The sequence below is a fragment of the Fusarium poae genome, chromosome 1, assembly GCF_019609905.1.
Source record: "Fusarium poae strain DAOMC 252244 chromosome 1, whole genome shotgun sequence".
NCBI classification, from domain to species: Eukaryota; Fungi; Ascomycota; class Sordariomycetes; order Hypocreales; family Nectriaceae; genus Fusarium; species Fusarium poae.
In genome coordinates, this window is record NC_058399.1 from 10,497,138 (window position 1) to 10,515,918 (window position 18,781).

The following is an 18,781-nucleotide window of genomic DNA, read 5'->3' on the forward strand; positions in this document are numbered from 1 at the left end:
TGAGTATCGTCGCTGTCTAGGCAGAGGTCCGCGTTTGTCTATCTATCGGTCGGTAGCTTGAGAACCCCGGCCAACTGCGGGGCCGAAGGGCATATTTAGAAGAAACAGAGGGACATGGGAGTTGAGGTTTGGAAATATTTCAAGTTGAGGTCTGAGTTGTGAATGCGTGGCTGCAGGGCATCACTGACAACTTAAGGTTGTTTGGTGTGAAAAGGAAAAAAAGATAACTAAAGTTAGAATTGATGTTCGAGGCATCCTTCCCAAAGAGTCGGGTCACCGTCACAGACAGCGTCACACAGTCACGACATGGGCATGGATGATGGCTGAGGCGGCAACGCGCGGGCAAGTGGGGGGACGATTACTGCCGAATTCAGGCAAGTTATAGGTGGTAAAGGACCTGGAAAGTCTCCCCTTTGGACCCTGGCTGCCTGGCTAGGGGCTTGAAGCTTTGGAAACAGAAAATAAACTACGGTAACTAAGGCATAAAGTGACCAAATTCTTTTGTCTCTAACAAATAGTCAACTCTTCCAAACCCAAAGCATGCCGCCTGGTTATCGCACCCCAGGCGCTAGAGTCACTAGGAGCATGAGGCTCGTGACTCGGTTTCAAGGGTAGTTTCGAGTGGCGGGCAGAAGCAGATGAATCTCTAAGCGCGTCAGTTGACCTAAGAATTGCGCTTTTAGTGGGTGATACGAGTCGCGCATCCCCTGCTGTACAATGAATCGACTCAACTCATTGGCAACACCATCACATTGTACAGCATGTGTTAGGCGCGTCATGGATACTACAGTACCCGTTCACCTCGTTTGATGGTTTTATATCTGCTGCTGTGACCTGGTGAGTCAAAATAACAGTGACTCCAAACAATTGCATCGTCGATCTCCTTTTCCGATGCTCCGATAACTTGAGACAGCTCCTGTCTACAACTATCACGCGAGTATCATGGTTGAAATCCTGGATATGTCCTTATCTGGTGCGTCATTCTTTACGGTTTGATACGAGTGCACACCAACATGCTTCATCTCTATATCTATCTCTTACTTGTTTCGCCCATAAGCCTCCGCTATACGTTTCCCAACCGCCTCACCGCTCCAATACGCCCCGGTCGCCGTGCCAAGACCTACAAACGGCGCCGTGTGTTCGCCTGCCAGCCACAATCCATGGTCCGGTAAACCCTCTCGCATTGTCCGGATATCCACATCGCCTTCTTCCAAACCAACTTGAAAGTTGCTGTAGCTTCCATACCCAGAAAGCTCATCGTGTAACCAATCCGTAGCCATGAAGCCAGAAGGTTTGCAATCGGGATCGCTCTCCGAGTAGTGCGGCAGCAGCGAGTAATACGGCTTGAAGAAGTTGAGGAGAAACTCGTCCTTCTCCTTCGGATCCGACATCTTGAAAAGCTCCCCGGTGATGTACTCTGATTGCTCGCCGTAGGTGTAGAAGAGAAGCGTAGGATGTGACACTTCTGGACCGAGACTTGCGAGTTCCACCACCTCCTGATTCCACCTCTTTGGATTAAGGTCAGGAACGTAACTGGGAGACAACCATTGCACGAACCCTTCTGCCTTTCGATCATCGCCTTGACTTCCAAGCCAAAAAGCCTTGGGAAAGTTGATATATACCTTTTCAAGACATCCATAGCCGATAGCCCCAATTGCCTTGGTCATTCGGGTAGGCAGCGCAGGTTCAAATGCATCGAGGTTTCGTTTTAGCCATCCAAGCGGTGCAGTCATGACAACTTCATCAAACTCAAGTGTTTGGCCGTTTTGTGTTCTGATCTTGGCCTTTTCCTCGGGACTCGTTCTGTACGATATCTTATCGACCTTGGTTTGGAACTTGATCTCGGCACCTTCGAGAGCATGTTTTGCCACTTCATCCAGAACCTTTTTATAAGTTCCAGCACAGAACAGGTTTTCTAGTAAAAGTCAGTCAAGTCTTGTCCAGTCGAGTGTCTCTACGTACCGCCCTCAATGCACTCCTCGAGCCAGAAGAACTTCAAACTCTGCCTGTAAACAGGACTTCCAATAAATGCACCCCACATCTCAGATATTTGCATGACAATGTTTCGTTTCCTCTCATGGTCATCCTCGGTACTTGGTACCTTTTCGATTACCTTTTGCACAAAATAGTCATGGAGACTCTGCTTAGAATCGATGTCGTGAGAGGAGTTATTGGAATGCTTAAAGGCCTCCTGAACAATATCCCACACCATGGTGGAGTACTTCTCACCATCCCTGAGCGAAAAAACCTCGCCGTCCTCGGCAAATACGCACGAAGTCGAGTCCCAGTCGCTGACAACAGTATTTGTCTGCTTAGCTAGATCTAGCATGGGGTTGTCGTCGGTTCCGTGTATCCAATTTGGCCCTACATCGGCTAGATGTCCATTAGGGAGAATCTCCTGGTGTAGACGCCCACCAACCCGGTTACGGGCTTCAATAATGGTCACCTGGAATCCATTCTGGAGTAGAACATCGGCGCACCGAAGTCCCGCAAGCCCAGCACCAACCACAGCGATGTGCGGTTTTGAGGCATGATCGATTCTCCTCAGCCCATTCATCGTGGTGAGTTTCTTTGATATGCTATCTGGATTAAAGCCGACTCGGGTATGGGGACGAGTTGACCAGAGGTCCTGATATATCCTAGAAGTGTGTCTAGCAGCAGGACTAGTGCAACATATTGAGTAAGCATCCATTAGAACGATTAAAGTATGTTGACAAAGAAAAAGCGTGTGTCTGTAAATATTTGACAAGTGGTAAAACAGTAAATAAACTGGACTTCCAGTAGGACGAGGCAAACGAGGTTATTGAGATAACTCGGTATGATAGGTGGGGTAAGAGTTGATCAACTACGCGGTAGCAAGGCCGATATAAACCTCGAGATGTGCCAGGGAGGTCACCGGATGTCAAAGACATGGCAGGCAAACATTGGCTTTTGGCTAGGAAAGTTCCCGGAAAATAAATGACAACACGAAATGGGCTAGATATCGTGACGACGACGATCACGAGGGGAGATATCCACCACTTGGATGGATGGAGGGATGAACGGAGTTGGGCGTGTGTTAGCCCCCAGCTCGAGTCGAGACAAACCAGCCAATCATGAAAGATGCATGCTGCCGACAACTTGAGCGGTCTATAAACCTCGAGATAACGGGGAAAGCAAACAAGCGAGAGTTGGCAAAAGACCAGGCCAGAACTAACCGGTACAGGCCTTTTAGAGAGTGGGCGCAGGGGAAAGGGCCGCCATGAACGCCTTGTTGCTTTAGCCTGAGCCTTAACTCAACCTTGGAGGCCCACGATTGGAGCAACATGACCGATAAAGAAGCTCGGCGATAGGCGCATAGTGTAGTGAGGCGGACTATGCATCATTGTCTTATTTCTGCAGGTCCAAAGGTCCAAAGGTCCAAATAACCTGGCCAATAAAGACTTTGAATCGACACTCATGGGAACATGGGTTCAAGGCAACAACCGTCGTTGATAGAAACCCCTCAAAGAGCCACTCGGGAAAAAACAATATACCATGCAAAAGATCAACTTGGGAAAGAATTGCTTGGGTTGTGAGTCAAACACAAGCCAGGCTATGTATGTAAGATAGAGGCAAGGTGAAAGATAAGAAAGCAGGGTTTCGCCAAGTCAGGAAGTGGTACGTACCGTGCTACTAATCCTGGTTGTAAGTGCGGCAGAACAGAGAGAAACAAGCAATGTCGCATGCCTCTCAGAGTCTCAAAGTAGACAAGGTCACGAATTTTAGAAACGAGTTTTGCTTAAAGGAAAAAAGTTTCTTTGAGGTTATCAACAGTTTCTTTATCGGCATCTAGCGCGTGGGTCCTGACTAGGGTGACGAGTCGAACCATATAATCAAGGCTAGGTAGTTGCCGCATCTTCAAGATGTTATTCCCAACTTGTCTCCTCGAGACCATGACATTGTGTTCATCTTATCTTCAACTTGAATCCGTCATGGCTACTCCTCAATAGTCCAGCCTTGGGAAGCTCGTAAGGCGAAAGCAAGTCGCATTCTAGAGTAAGCTACCCTAAAGCATTGACTTTTCATGGATATTGAATAACAAAGTTGCGTCAGAGAAATCAGATTTGATTATCGACCTGGCTCGCTGGATTCTGATAAATTGGAGGTTAACTTCACTGCAAATTTAACTCTCTAGAGCTTGGAGTTGGAGTGTAAAAGCAACCTCCCTCCTCCGAATAAGATAACCGAAGCCTGAATGGAATTCCATATCGCACCTGCCAGGGTCTACTATGTAGGTACAGGTGGTAGCTCCAACAACTATTTCACACTAACAATATCGATGAAAGCGGCTCAAGAACCATCTCCATCATGTGCAAATGGAATGATTCGGCCCCGCCCCCGCAAAATGGAAGTGATGCCGTGAGAACCAATAGGAGCCTTTGTATTTCATCACGATAGGCCCACTTAGTCGGTGCCGAGGTTCAGCGCCAGTCTCATCTGGGGTAATCATCGTCAAGGGTGTCTGTCAACATCAAAAGCCAGCTCTTCCTTGAACTTTTATTTCCTACTCTTTCTTTTCTTCTTTCGTTTTTGTATAAACCCAAATCTATATAAACAACCACAAAATGAGCACACCCACAGACACATTCTCCCGCGAGGAGGTCCGCTCCCACACCTCCGACGAGTCCCTCTGGTGCATCATCGATAGCACAGTCTACGATCTAACAGACTTTGTCGATGCTCATCCCGGTGGTGAGACTGTCCTGCGTCAAGTCGCCGGTCAAGATGCCACAACAGCCTTCTATAACCTCCACCGGCACGAGGTCCTCACAAAGTACAAGGACCTTGCCGTTGGCACCATCGAGGGCGAAAAGGCCCAAGTCATCACCCCACAGCCTGGTGATCTCAGCAAGGTCCCCTACGCCGAGCCCCTATGGCTCGCCGAGCCTTTCCGCTCTCCCTACTACAAGGACAGCCACAGGGAACTGAGGCGCAAGCTCAGAGAGTTCGTCGACAGCGAGCTGTACGAGGAGGCGCAGGAATGCGAGGCGACAGGTCGCTACATTAGCCAGAAGATGATTGATCGCATGAGCGAGTTGGGTATCTTGCACATGCGTCTCGGACCTGGAAAGCACCTTCACGGAGTCAACCTCATGGGAGGCGCGGTCAAGGGCGAGGAGTTCGATTACTTCCACGACTTGATCGTGTCGCAGGAGCTCGCACGGGCCATGGCTCGTGGTTTCGCTGATGGAAACATGGCTGGTATGACCATTAGCTTGACAGCTGTTCTCAACTTTGCCCGCGACGAGGCCTGGAAGAAGAAGATTGCCGACGAGGTCTTTAGTGGTAAGAAGAAGATCTGTCTCGCCATTACTGAGGCCTTTGCTGGTTCAGATGTCGCTGGACTGCGCACTACTGCCGAGAAGACACCCGACGGCAAGCACTACGTAAGTTAAAAACTGGATTCAACGGTCAAGTATATGGAGCTTACATTCGATAGATCATCAACGGAACCAAGAAGTGGATCACCAATGGTGTCTGGTGTGATTACTTTGTTACCGGTGCCCGCACCGACAAGGGCCTGAGTGTCTTTCTTATCGAGCGCGGCGAGGGTGTCGAGACCAAGCAGATCAAGACCTCTTACTCTACCACAGCTGGTACAGCTTACGTGACGTTCGATAATGTCAAGGTCCCTGCCGAGAACATGCTGGGCAAGGAGAACAAGGGCATCCAGGTCATTCTCAGCAACTTTAACCACGAGCGATGGACCATGGTTTGTAAGTCACCTTCATACCTAACAAACTACAACCGAACAGATACTTACAATTTAACAGGTGGAAGTCTTCGTCTTTCGAGAAGTATCGTTGAGGAGTGTCTCAAGTGGGCAAACCAGCGTCAAGTCTTTGGCAAGTCACTGATTGACCAGCCCGTCATCCGACAAAAGTGAGCAACCCTAAATCACATATGCCAACCTTTTACTAACATCCTCCAGACTCGCCAAGATGATTGCCCTCGTCGAAGCCAACCAGTCCTGGCTCGAGACCATCACATACCAAATGTGCCACATGCCCTATAGTCAGCAAGCGCAGCACCTTGCCGGTCCTATCGGTCTCCTCAAGATGAGTGTAACCCGTGCCGCTCACGAGGTCGCCGACGAGTCCGTGCAAATCTGGGGTGGCCGTGGAATTACTCAGACCGGTATGGGCAAGTTCATTGAGATGTTCCACCGAACATACAAGTTCGATGCCATTCTCGGTGGTGCCGAGGAGGTCTTGGGAGATCTTGGTGTGAGACAGGCTATGAGGAACTTCCCCAACGCCAAGTTGTAAGATTATCTTGGGTTATATATGTAGTTATCGTTTTAGGTGCCTTTTATATCCGACAATCGAAGCGATTTGTTTTATCAAATAATGAATACAGAAGTCAATAAGAATCAAGTTGAACGACTACTGGGGACATTTGCGAGTCAGTTATATGAAACCATGTAGTAACTCACTGGCCAGTACACGAATTTTTGGAATATTTCAAGTTGTGTGTGCTAGACTTGTAGTCGAGTGTCATGTTAGAGACGCTTGGAATGCTAGAGATAACTAGATTGGAAGCTCTGTACTCAGTGGTTGTCAACACTCATAGATATCAGGGGTTTGTAAACCACTGGATTCAATAACACTCCAAGACAAAGAATGCAAATACAAAGTACAGCTAGCCATTTCTGCACTTTGAATAGACGTCAAACCCCTGATTGTATGTGGCAAGGGAATACGTAAACCAAATTGCCCTCGAGCTTGCTGGGTGTCTCTTCCATAGGCTATAGTCTGACTTGATTTTCCTACTTGACTTTCGGTATTCTATGGCACCTACATATGTTTACTTTACAAAATATCACCAGGTAGTTAAGGGGATTTTGTACTTGTGTTTGGTATAATATTGGATAGATATATAGTGTAGATGATATATGTATTGCTGCTTTTTATGGATGGTCGATGCACTTACTATCTGTACGCCGATGTCATACTCTCAACATGGAAACTCTATGAGTCCAACATGAATGCCGGGTCTTGTTTGTAATCATGATCCTCATACCATTCTGTTTTCTTGACTTGAGTGCCGCGTTAAATTCTGTTTCTTTTGAGCCCTGAATTTCAAATCAACAGTCAACCGTCAACAATAAGATGTCGGTAGTCGTTTATGTAACCTTGTCTATCTTCCTAGCGATATCAGATAGATTGTTAGTGTTGATGGCGGTGCACAGAGGTACATTGGCTGGTTAGTTGTAGCAGTGATATCTCCCTGGAGGTTATACAGACAAAAACAGGCTTTCAAAAGGACTTTCTCAGCCAAACCATTGCCTTGAGTTTGCAAAGAAAGTCTTTTGAAATCAATCAGGTGTTTAGAGGGGGCAGCTGATCAGGAACCACAACGGATATCAGAGACAAAGAGCAGCCGAATGGTGCTTTGAAACTTTCGTGGGATGGCTGCTCACTCGATTCGCGAACGTGAAGCAACCTCGCTCGGCCGTGTCGAGGACACAGCTCTAAAGCCTGTCGTTGTGTCATGTTTCCATATGCGGCCATGTAGCCTGAAATTAGGCCAGTTGTTTACCGCCAATCTACAAACCAAGCTGTCCTCCAGCTACCCTCTTGATATCAGGATAATATCGTTGCTGGCAGTAATATCTTGGCTTGTTTGTGAGGCTGAGTTGTTCATCTTCCGAGATTTTGATCTTAGTCTTTGATCTACACCGACTCAGCTGCTTGCATTCAACGCAGAGCAGCAGTGAGCAAAGTCAAACACACACACAGTCACACCAGGTTGAAGTTTCCACAACGTCGGGATCAACACTTTTCATCTCGACTTGACTACCAAAGGAGCACACCTAGCTCTGTTGAGCTTGGGCTCTCCACCAACAAGCCACCAGATAACCGTTTTTGATCTCGTCACTCTCCACCCGTCACCATTTTCTCTCAAAGCTGAGTCGTATGTATGGTCGTAGTCGTTCGTCCAGTCGGTGACGAAATCCAATGCTGATATGTTCCAATCAAGGCTGGGCGCCGCCAGCCATCGTCGAAGATTGCGCACATTGTGTTTTTGTGAGCTGCCATTCTTGCCGTGATGATCATTAAAGTCGTGTGAGGAAATGAACTTTTGTGAAAAATGCCGTAAGAGAATAAGGAAATAATCGTCCGTGGGTATCAACAGGTCGCCACGTCCTACTCGCCTCAGTTATACTGAGAAACCGAGTCACCATTTTAGTTGCCGGGGCACTGGGACTGGACGTGTCCGGGCTGCTGGCACTTGTAGCAGATCTTCTCACCACCAGCGGACTCCTTGGGGCAGTCACGGGAGTAGTGGCCAGACTCGCCACAGTTGTAGCACTTCATGCCGTTGACACACTCGCCTGCGTGTTTGGTCAGTCATAATCAAACCATCCTCTATCACTAAACACTTACGAGACATGTGGCCGAAACCACCGCAAGAGTAGCAGGTCTTGCCGGCACCGCCCTGCTGGAAACCGCCGCCGTAGTTGTTACCGTAAGAAGACTTGTTGCAGTTGCGGGCAATGTGGCCGATCTCACCACACTGAAATCTGTTAGTTGAAGTCTGACGACAAAATAAAGAAAACTCACCTTGTAGCACTCAGTGGCCTGGCCGCTACCGCCGCTCATGGGGCAGTCACGGGAGATGTGGCCGGGCTGGCCGCACTTGTAGCAGGACTTGTTGTCCTTCATGGGCTCAGTGCAATCACGGCCTGTGATGAGTTAGCGCTTGATACTTGAATTGGAATCGGAAACGTACTCATGTGACCCTCGCCTATGGTCAGATATGTTAGTCCAGAGATTCTAGCAATTGTCAGATGTGAGTAGCTTACCACCACAGTTGTAGCTGAGAGGTAGATTAGCATATTGTTCTTCACAAGAATCGAAATAACTTACCACTTAGCGGGACCCTTGGTGGGGCAGTCGCGGGCCTGGGTTTGATAGTCAGTATGTAAATAGAAATGACAACTGGAGCACTCATCGTACCTGGTGAGCGGTAGAACCGCCTGAGAGATGTTAGCATAAATTCAGAGGCTTGAAAGACAATAGATAGGGAGATGCGACATAGGCGCTCCAACCGATTTCAAGTGTCCGCATCTCCATGCCAAGCCAACACTGCCCTAATGCAAAGGCTACGGCACGAGACCGGTTTGGTGCAAAAGGGAGTCAAAGGCAAGCCACAGCACCCATGTTGCTCTAGGAGAGCTCCAAAATAGTGCGCCGCTTCTTTAGACCGGAATCAAGTGCGACGACCCGTAAAGGCAGTTTGACGTGTGACATGAGACTGGTGTAGGGTGAGACTTACAAGAGTAGCAAGCGCCACGGGGCTGCTGCTGCTGCTGTTGCTGCTGGAAGGAATCCATTTTGAGAGATTGAGATTTTGTGTGGAAGAGTTTCTGAGATTTTAGAGTTAGTTGAGGAATTTAAGGCCGAGTTGAAGCTGTAAAACCGCTGAAAGAGCTAGTGCAATCAACAGGCGCCAACACCGTTTGAGGCAAGAGATTAACGAGGGGCAGACGAGTGATGACGGAGAAGAGAGGGGAAGATTGAGAGCCTTGTTTATGCCAGTGAGAAAAAGAAAACTTTCTATCTCGGGGCAGTAAACGGAGAGTCATCGTATCCGTGATTCACTGTTTGCTGGCTTTGCAATTGGGAGCTGTAATGTTGTGCCTAACACCTGATTCACTGTTGACAGCGACTGTTGCTCAGTCCAGCGGGAGTGACAGGAGCTCTTGAATCCACCACTAGATGGGTCTTGAAAGCTGAAAGTGGTAGGCGGGGGCGGGGTGCAGAGATTTCCAATGGCGGGCAGGTATGGGAATTTTCTCCCAGGATTTTTTCAAGCGAGCAAAAGTTCAAAAGCGAGCCCGTGCAAGAATAGTAGAGGTAGGCGTTGTAGGTGAAGGGAAAGTGCTGAAATACAACATAACAAATTTGAAAACATACCGTAAAGTTGAATTTGTCTGCGGTTGTCGAGGAGAACTTCAAATCAAGGGATTCGAAGAAAGGTCGAGCTCGGGTTGTGGTTGTGTGAAGGAGAGAGTGAGCCGAATCGAGTTTGAGAGTTGAGTTTTGATACGCTTTGACGAGTTGGGCTTTGAGCTCAGGTTTTTTGCAGGAGCGGGTCAAGGGTCACTTCCATTTCTCGGGCCCCCAGTCCCAGTGCATTTCTCAATCCACAGTGGACTCGCTTACAGGGCACAAATCGTTGGCCCTTCCGCTGCAGGTCTTGTTATCCGTCCCTTGCAGCGCATACCTCCACTAAGAGAGCACCTCTATCAGTATCGAAGAGCTAGATCTGACACTGTGTGATCAATCACACGACCATTTCTCTTCTCTCTTGACGTCGACTAATCTGCCTCTACCCGAATAAAATGATTCAGATAGATTAGAGTGTCATTTTGTCAAGAGAGGATTGGCTCGGTTATCGAAAACATCATCTTCCTTGAGACAGATCAAGTAAGTAGTACATACAGCGTCAGTCTGACAAGGCGTTTATCGTCAGATACCATCTGAGTTGGCGGTTACACGGCGTCTACTACGAGGCACAAGCCTTGTTGAAGTTGTACAAGATGATGCAACGATCTAGAATCGGAGTTGAGATGCGACTGATTAGGCTATTGGTCCTTTGGGAGCTGTCCACACTTGAAGCCTACTGCCTAACCTAGTACTGCATGTATTGGCTACGGATATAGTATTTGAAGCTTGCAACCAACTATCAACTACAATGCTACTTCTATCTAGGATGAACTGAACTTCTGGTTATTTCAAGCAAACATCAGAGACCAAAACACGCATTGTCAACTGACCACTGTAACGTGATAAAATGCAGTTGCCCTAACCATGCACAATCAGGGCGAGATCGTCACAGACGGCGCGACCGCACAGATGGGGCAAAGAGGGACCGCTAACTTGTTCAAGCTTAGATCCAAAAGCTATAGCCTACCTATCGCAGCAGATCAAGATCGGCAAAACACAGGGTAACTCGACAACACCACAACCATCGACTTCATGAGGAACTCAAGTTACCTGTCGGTCGATATCATGGAATGTGTTTCCCCAAGATACAGCCTCAATCTCTTGGCATTATCCGATTTGATCACTCGTATAACAGCAAACATGCAGTACTACCAGCAAATCGGAGAATTGTACTCAGTGGGAAGTTACATAGACACAACGCATTGTGTAACACCTTCGCTTAGTTTCTTCGACGACAGCATAATCTGTCAAGCACTGGTATTTGTAAGCACACATCGCTACGTCCCGTTACCACTGATAGTAGTGGTGAGTGAAGGTATTAGTTCTCGGTGGTAAGTTTACCAAGTTGACTTTGATATTATAAAGAAATCAAACAAGACAGTGGAGCACCAGAAAGTTAGCTTCTTGAACAGCTACAGAAGCTTAATGGTTCCTGATGGTTCTAATAATTTTGAGATCATCCAGGGGATAAAACTAGAATATGGAGTTGCGAAATGTTCACGATGTAACGAGTTTAAGTGACTTTAGGGAGAGTCAATAAGTAGAAGCTGGATAGTGCTTCCTTCGTTCAAAGAAATAGCCAGGTTGTATTTCAAATGAGTATTAAGATTCGATCAATTAATCCCAACTGTACTTTAGCAGTTACATTAGAAGGCCGTTTGGTATAGGCGGGACTAGAATACCCTCATTGCTGGCGACCTTCCTAGACGTCCAGAATATGCATTAGTCCGTCATGGCTTGAAATTTTTGAATCAATTGACGTTATGCATCAGTTTCTGGAACCTTGTGTGTATATTTACCGATCCAACTTTCAATTTCACAAGCAACAGAGGCCTATCCACTCTGACAGTTCGAATCACTTTACGACAGTGGACGATATCTAACATAAGCTTTTGTATCATGTTTGTACTCCCCCCCAAAAATACGCAGTCGCCACGTTCCCAAACTCTACCGTTTGTCAGGACAATCATATAAATAGAATGGCTTACGCCCAGGTCCCCTTCTTCTTGTAACCTGAATCCAGAATCAGACAAACACACACTCATACTCACTCTCAGATCTGAACCATGAGACTCAAAATACTAGGTTGCCTCTTGGCATTTTTGCCTCTACTCCTTCATGCCCAAGAAGACAAAGACTTGAAAACACTCTACGAGATGCCCACAACCTCTCGCCCGACTGTAGCATGGTACATCGATAACAACGCGGGTTCGCATGCCGAGCGCGCAAAAGTGTTACGAAGAGAAGGCTTCAGACCCACGTCGCTGTGTGGCTACGGAAACCCTAGTGAGACCCGATACGCTGCGACTTGGATACACGATGGAACAACTGGCCATTCCTGGCAGATGACATGGGGTTTGGACCTGAAAGCGTTCGACGAATGGGTTCAAAAGTGGGAGATGGAGGGCTTTCTAATGGCCATGCTCAGCGCAAATGGGCCAGCAGACAGAGCCGAGTTCCACGGCGTTATGGTACTTCCCAAGCAACGCCTCAAATGGGCTTATAAATGTGATATCAAGGACCTCGACAAATGGATGGCAGGTAAGGATGACAACGGTATATCCAGAGTTGTCAGTTTCCGCATGTACGGGGAACTGGACAACAGAAGATATTGTGTTTTGATCCACGAGAACAAAGGCAACGAGCGATGGGCACTGGAACATTCCGAGTCAGGTTTGATGCCAGACTCGAGTTGGGTCTCAGAATTCAACTACCCGCATGTATCACGACAATTCCTACATCCTGCCAAGCTCTTCATATCTGACGATGGTGTAATTACACCTCTAATGACTGACATGAGCGTGGGAGGTTGGTCAGCCGCAATTCGTCTCAATCAATCAGAGATGGTTAAGGAGATCGGTAGACAAGGCCATCAGTGGTTCATGCCGGTCGACATACAGGGAGCCTCAGGTTTCGGCAAGACACAGTTCAACGCTGTCTTCGCTGAACGCACGAGATATCAGCCTCGAGTATGGGCAGCACACGGACAGACTTCGGGTTTCAGGAACAACGAAAAGGCAAAAAAGGAGCTGGACAAAATCATGAGCCTATTCATCAAGGATAACGGTGTTCGACAAGCCCAAATATCCATCGGGATGAGGGGTCACGCCTTTCTCGAGCGAAGCTACACATATGCCGAATCAGCTTATGGCACCGTGAAACCTCACGATGTTTTCCTCCTCGGAGGTGTCAGCAAGATGTTTCTATACGCAGCCATCGAATGGTGCGTTGATCAATTACTGGTTACATACGACACACCTGTCTACAAGTTGCTGGGTTATCGCAACGCCTTCGACAAGCGAGTAGAAGACATTACCATCCAGCATCTTGTTGATCACACAGCAGGATACGACCGAGACCAATCTGGGGAAGCCGCTTTCGAATTCGGCAAGGTTGGACTGCAACTACCGCACAATGGCACAGAACCCGCCACTCTTCACGACGTGATCAAATACAAGCTCAAGAAGAAGCTCGATTTCAACCCAGGCGAGCGTATGGTTCACTCCCACTACGGCTCTTTACTATTGGGCGCAGTAGTAGCGAACCTTACCGAAATGCCCTATGTGGATTTCCTCAAGAAACACATCCTCGATGGCCTTGATGTGTCACTGTTCGAAACTGACGCTAGGGCTCACTACAAGGATAACATTGTCCAACAAGGTTTGCAGATTGGTGTCGATGCTAGATACCCCGGGAAAGGAGAGTATGTCTCTGGAGTATATGGGGGAGATGGTGCTATTAAGGAAGAAACTGCCGCTGCCTTTTCTCTCCGCGCGAGCGCTACCAGTGTAATGAAGTTTGCTGCCCGGCATTGTAAGTACCCCCTTAACTCTCGCAAGACAAAACAAAGCTAACATATGTTTTTACAGCCGTTGCCAGAACCGGTAAACGCAAGGATGGCTACCGCAGGGGAGGAATAGAGGGTGGTTACGCCTACGTCGAGTCATACGGTGATTTCGACTTTGCCATTCTCTTCAACACAAGGGAGTTTGCTTCCAAGAACGCGGTTCTGGGCCTTGCGCACGACAAGATTCGGAAGTTTATCGATCGAAGCGTGGCGGAGAGAAAGTATGGTTCATTTACGCTCACCTGTAACCCTGGGCCCGAAATCTTCGACAAGGCTTTCCCTGAACTGGAAGACGTACCTCTGGACTCTTTGGAGCATCTGCCTGATTGTACAAAGGAGGAATTGGATGAGATTATGCACGATAGAAAGGACCTTGATTAGTACAGATTGCAGTTTACAAGTTATTGTGGGTAGACAGGAGAAATTGGAGGACACCGTACACGTTAGAAGAAATGAGATTGTCTAGATTGTCATTATTATCTATTATGGGTAGAAAACATATTCTTTCAATCTGTATCTTTTCGCAACGTGCAGTCCTAAGACTCGTCACCATCCCGCCCAGGCCAAAGAAGCTTCTTGCGAACAACTGCAGATACCATCCCATACAACACAACAAACCACATAATAACCAGAATTACCGTCATGACACTCGCCACCCACTGAATCCCTTCACTATTAAGCTCCTGTCCAATGTTTCCTGTAGCAAGGGTAAATCCAATGTTGGGGAAAACGAGAGCCCACCAAGTCATGCTGAACTGCAACTTGCGCTTAAAAGCAGACGACAGTACTGAAAGGAGGGCAAATCCAAAGAACCAGAATCCAACGCACCATATCCATATGCTAAGCCAGAGTGCTATTATCCTGAGAACATCTTGTGCCATGGGATACGTCTCGAAATAGCCATAACCTTCTGGAAGTGCTCTGGACATGCCAATGATGGCCACAGAGGTGTATCCAGCCGGTCCGACGGCAATGAACATACCAGGTCGCATCGCTGGCGCTGGTAAACCATCTTGCATCAGCCTGCCCACATACAATGGATATATGAGGAATGCAACAGTCCATCCGAGGCCTTGGAAAGTCACGCCAGCCACCAGCATTGACATTCGATGTTCTAGGCTTTGCGTAGACATGAGAGATGACGCAAGAGTTCCGGTAAGCATTATCGGGAAGATGGGCAAAATCCAAGCGGGTGTCATGGAATGGATAGGAAGATGAGCTCCAGTGAAGAGGACAAAGTACTGGACTATGGCTGATAGAATGGTGACACCAGCATAAATCCAGAAACACGCCCTCAGTGCGTCAACCAACCAGGGCCCTGCCGAAGGAACACCATAAGCACCTGCATTGGATATGATAGTCGCAATGCTGAGCAGAGAGCATGGAAAGAAGAGGCTTTCGGTGGGATGCATCAAACTCTTCTTCAGCGCATCTGGCGTCGTGGTAAATCGCAGAACAAGACCTGAGACGAGACAGAGGAATAGTACTATCGTCAGGATATAGTAGATCTTCCCGATAACCTCCAGCCCTTGAAACTTGTGTGGTGTAGAGTGCAGCAACAGCGCGATACCGCCCGTGCTCATAACGAAAGTGAAGTAGGCCCATGTCAAATGCTTAATGCGATCTTTTATGCTGACTTTTTGTGATGATTTGAAGCGTTTTTGGCCCGCGACTCGAGTGTGGCCTTCTTTCCAGTTGTCGTTATCCATATCCTGGACGCGCTGTTTAAGGTCGAGACGACCATCTCCTTCAATCGAGAAGGACATTGTGAGATAGAATAATTGTTAAAGAATCATGAAAAAAAGAAGAAGGATAATTGATTCAGTGGAAATTATTAATTAAAAAAAAAACCTGGTCGAGATCAAGTCTATGTAAGTGGTTTGACATGAGCGATCCACTGTTGCGGTTCATGGATTACGGTAGTGGGCATGCTGATGGGTCATCATCACCAACCAACCGGAACCCGTGTCTCGATCATATCGAAACTTAATGTAGAAAGCCTCAATGTAATCAGCCGATTGCCAAGATTATTATACGATGCCTTGAATAAAAAATGCGCGTCTTTGAGGGAAAGTACAAATCGTGATTGGAAAATTTGAAGTCATTTTCTACTTGGTAAGGTCCCACCATGAGTTCACAACTCCATAATATCAAGTCATGACGTGCATTATCCACCATTTGTAACAGTTCCACACTACGCATTGACTATACAGAACATCAGGGAACTCAAACTCTACCTAGCAGCCTATACGATGCGGTAGTTGTAATAACCGGGCCGATCTCCAACGCTGAGATACTCGTTCTCATCCTCAAGAGCGTCGAAAACACCAAAATCCCTGGTCTCTTTCCACGGGTTCATAACATCCTCTATCAGCGAAACATAGCCAATTCTACGATACTCTCCCTTTTCTACCCCCCTAACGAGGACCAACGTATGAGCGTTTGGATGTACATTAAGGCCAATTCGACAATAAATGACAGCCAAGTAGACATCGGTTTCCTCATCAGACATCATCGACGAAGGAACGGCGTCTAAATGAGCCATTGTCATGTGCATCTCTGCGCGTGATTTTGCTGCAGCTCCCGTCTGATTTGGTAGCGATACGTAGTTTCGCATGTACCACAATTTACCCCCTGGCACAAACTCAGCAGCTTGTTCTGCGGTGAGACGGTTCGAGAGATCTATCAGCACCAGACCAAGGCGGGCTTTAATCAATGGTCCATGAAATACCAAATGACCCCCAGACACGGGGCCAAATTCAGAACCTACGGCCTCGACTGATGCCTCCCTGACAGTACCCACAGCAACCCATGGCTCTTCATCCGGCAGCAGGTCGACATTTATATCTCTCATGCCGACTGAAAACTTTCCATTCCAATTCATTGCTGGCTCAACTGAAGGCCATGACCATGAAGGACCACGATAAAGTTGCGGCGGTAAAACCTTTCTCCCATCGGTGACAACCCATAAGAGATCTTGTGGGATGACTTGGCGCCATATTCCTGCTAAATATGAGCCAGGAGGGAGCTTTGCAAAGCTTTGATATGAAGCCGCTATCCCGGCAAAGGCTACCAGACGGTCAGATTCGAAGGTGAGATCCCGCGACGTGTATTCCTGCAATAGGTCATGCCATACTCGAGCAAGAGTCTCTGGGGACTCGTTCGTGAGCGAGTATAGAGCCCCGGGTGCCATAGCGTGAACATGGTCTCGATCGACATCAAAGTCATATGCTTCGCAAGTCTCGTTTGCAGCGTAACCTTGAGACTTCATGCTCGTGGCTGATGTCCACCAAAGTTGGTCTCGGGCCACATGGATTGTTCTGGCTGACAGAATCCATTCCTGGAACGTCCAACCTCGTCGAAATAGGGGCTTTGAAAGAACCTCGTCGCAAAACCCAGATTGGATTATAATTCGTATAGGCCCCGGTGGGATCTCGTCCTCGAAGCCTGTCCATGATGGAATTATCTCACATGGGTGTCTGAGCATTGAGGTGTGCTGCTTGAGCCCTGCGGCCGAATCCTCCGCAGTAGTAGCAGCGATGGTGACATATGACTGAGAATACACAGACGCCATGCGCGCAGCTTCAGCTTGCCAATCATCTTTAGAATCCTGTATAATGCAGAGGGAATCTATCCAAATGTACTCCATTCCAATATCATTTGCCAACTTGATAGCGTCTTGAAACGTAGCCGGGATAGACGCAAAGGAAATATTGTCGTGAAATGCCGATTTCCGAGCTTCCAATAACTTAAGAGGCTGTGCGGCACCCCAGCGATGAGTGAGAGCGGTATAGCGAGTTGAGGGATCAAGATTGATGGAGTCCACTAGTCTAACTGTAGGGTCACCTCCGGGACTTGATGACGGCTGGCAATGAAGAAGCCTCGTAGGCAACTGAGGGCGGAGGTCTGAAGTCGCAGTTGATGATTCCAGCCAGCGACGTATTCGCAAAAGTGACTGTTGTCGATCATACACGGGCTTCCATATAGCCCTATCATCTTTGTTCCCAACGTCTGAAGTTGTTAGGACGGTTCGAATAGGACAGAAGGAGACAGACTTACGAATCGCTTTAAACACAGTAAATCTGTGAAAGGTCACACCTTGCCAATTGTGTCCTGACCAAGTGACATAAACAATCGAAAAAGAGAATATACCAGTGTGGGCCACTTGTGACTTGATGGTTGGAATGCCAATAAGATCCTTCTTCTTTATCTCGTCTAGAATTGGAGGGTGATATACAAACCCCTCAATAGACAACCTTTCCCAGATCATGGCACAAAAGACGCATTCATCTGCAGATTCTTCCAAGTCTTGCAGACTATGGTGAAGATATGGCGCCGGTGCTTCTTTTTCTGGATCGTTGTTCAGCCTGACTTTCCACCCGGTGTTTGCCCCTTTAGTGAGGCTCTGGGTCAAAAGCAACTCGGCCTCACTGTCAATAAGATTATGCTGGACCAGAATATTCGCAGGCACATAGTGTCCCTGGAAGATACCGACACATCTTGTGCAAAAGGCTGAAGGTGGCATTATGGTTAGTCGGCTCGGAACACTCTGAGATCAAGTCAAGGACTTGAAACCCCCACAAGATGAGGCAGAAGTCATCGAAGGCATGGCAGTATTTGTGGTTGACCAATGGATGCCCCTTGGACCCTGGACGGGCGCCTGCATCTGCAGCTCGCAGCTTATAAACAACATTTCGAGCATGGGGACTGTTGAATGCTAGAACCCAAAAGGTGCACTTCGAATGGAGGTCGTGATGAGAATCGCCATGTTATAAGTGATTCTCATATTGATGATGATAGTTACAGATCAGACGTCATTTGTCTTGCTTGGTTGGGGTTGAAGTTGCTTTTTCTTTTCTTTTTTAGCTGCAGCTAATTTTTAAGGCATGTAGCGCTGGATTTTAGTGGGCAAACAGCACTACCGATCCCTAACGCCCGAACCTGCCTCAACACCAAA

General features: G+C 47.7%; 7 protein-coding genes across 7 annotated transcripts; 3 read left to right on the forward strand and 4 right to left on the reverse strand.

Moving 5' to 3' along the window:
- Window positions 1-1,037: 1,037 nt before the first annotated feature.
- FPOAC1_003386 (uncharacterized protein) lies at window positions 1,038-2,557 on the reverse strand (the record flags this gene model as incomplete). Its single annotated transcript, XM_044847953.1, has 2 exons — window positions 1,038-1,915; window positions 1,963-2,557. 2 exons carry the CDS (start codon window positions 2,555-2,557, stop codon window positions 1,038-1,040), a joined length of 1,473 nt encoding a protein of 490 aa, XP_044713869.1.
- A 2,029-nt stretch (window positions 2,558-4,586) lies between these two features.
- Window positions 4,587-6,290, forward strand: FPOAC1_003387 (uncharacterized protein; the record flags this gene model as incomplete). Its single annotated transcript, XM_044847954.1, has 4 exons — window positions 4,587-5,408; window positions 5,462-5,738; window positions 5,796-5,904; window positions 5,954-6,290. The coding sequence occupies 4 exons, from the start codon at window positions 4,587-4,589 to the stop codon at window positions 6,288-6,290; spliced, it is 1,545 nt and encodes a 514-aa protein (XP_044713870.1).
- Window positions 6,291-8,210: 1,920 nt separating this feature from the next.
- On the reverse strand, window positions 8,211-9,361 carry FPOAC1_003388 (uncharacterized protein; the record flags this gene model as incomplete). Its single annotated transcript, XM_044847955.1, has 8 exons — window positions 8,211-8,359; window positions 8,412-8,541; window positions 8,589-8,710; window positions 8,758-8,772; window positions 8,831-8,844; window positions 8,895-8,929; window positions 8,985-9,004; window positions 9,304-9,361. 8 exons carry the CDS (start codon window positions 9,359-9,361, stop codon window positions 8,211-8,213), a joined length of 543 nt encoding a protein of 180 aa, XP_044713871.1.
- A 1,756-nt stretch (window positions 9,362-11,117) lies between these two features.
- On the forward strand, window positions 11,118-11,498 carry FPOAC1_003389 (uncharacterized protein; the record flags this gene model as incomplete). The annotated part of the gene is made up of 2 exons (XM_044847956.1): window positions 11,118-11,282; window positions 11,343-11,498. 2 exons carry the CDS (start codon window positions 11,118-11,120, stop codon window positions 11,496-11,498), a joined length of 321 nt encoding a protein of 106 aa, XP_044713872.1.
- A 635-nt stretch (window positions 11,499-12,133) lies between these two features.
- FPOAC1_003390 (uncharacterized protein) lies at window positions 12,134-14,205 on the forward strand (the record flags this gene model as incomplete). The annotated part of the gene is made up of 2 exons (XM_044847957.1): window positions 12,134-13,790; window positions 13,847-14,205. 2 exons carry the CDS (start codon window positions 12,134-12,136, stop codon window positions 14,203-14,205), a joined length of 2,016 nt encoding a protein of 671 aa, XP_044713873.1.
- Window positions 14,206-14,360: 155 nt separating this feature from the next.
- FPOAC1_003391 (uncharacterized protein) lies at window positions 14,361-15,590 on the reverse strand (the record flags this gene model as incomplete). Its single annotated transcript, XM_044847958.1, has 1 exon — window positions 14,361-15,590. One exon carries the CDS (start codon window positions 15,588-15,590, stop codon window positions 14,361-14,363), a length of 1,230 nt encoding a protein of 409 aa, XP_044713874.1.
- A 479-nt stretch (window positions 15,591-16,069) lies between these two features.
- On the reverse strand, window positions 16,070-18,349 carry FPOAC1_003392 (uncharacterized protein; the record flags this gene model as incomplete). Its single annotated transcript, XM_044847959.1, has 2 exons — window positions 16,070-17,835; window positions 17,884-18,349. 2 exons carry the CDS (start codon window positions 18,347-18,349, stop codon window positions 16,070-16,072), a joined length of 2,232 nt encoding a protein of 743 aa, XP_044713875.1.
- Between the last annotated feature and the right edge of the window lie 432 nt (window positions 18,350-18,781).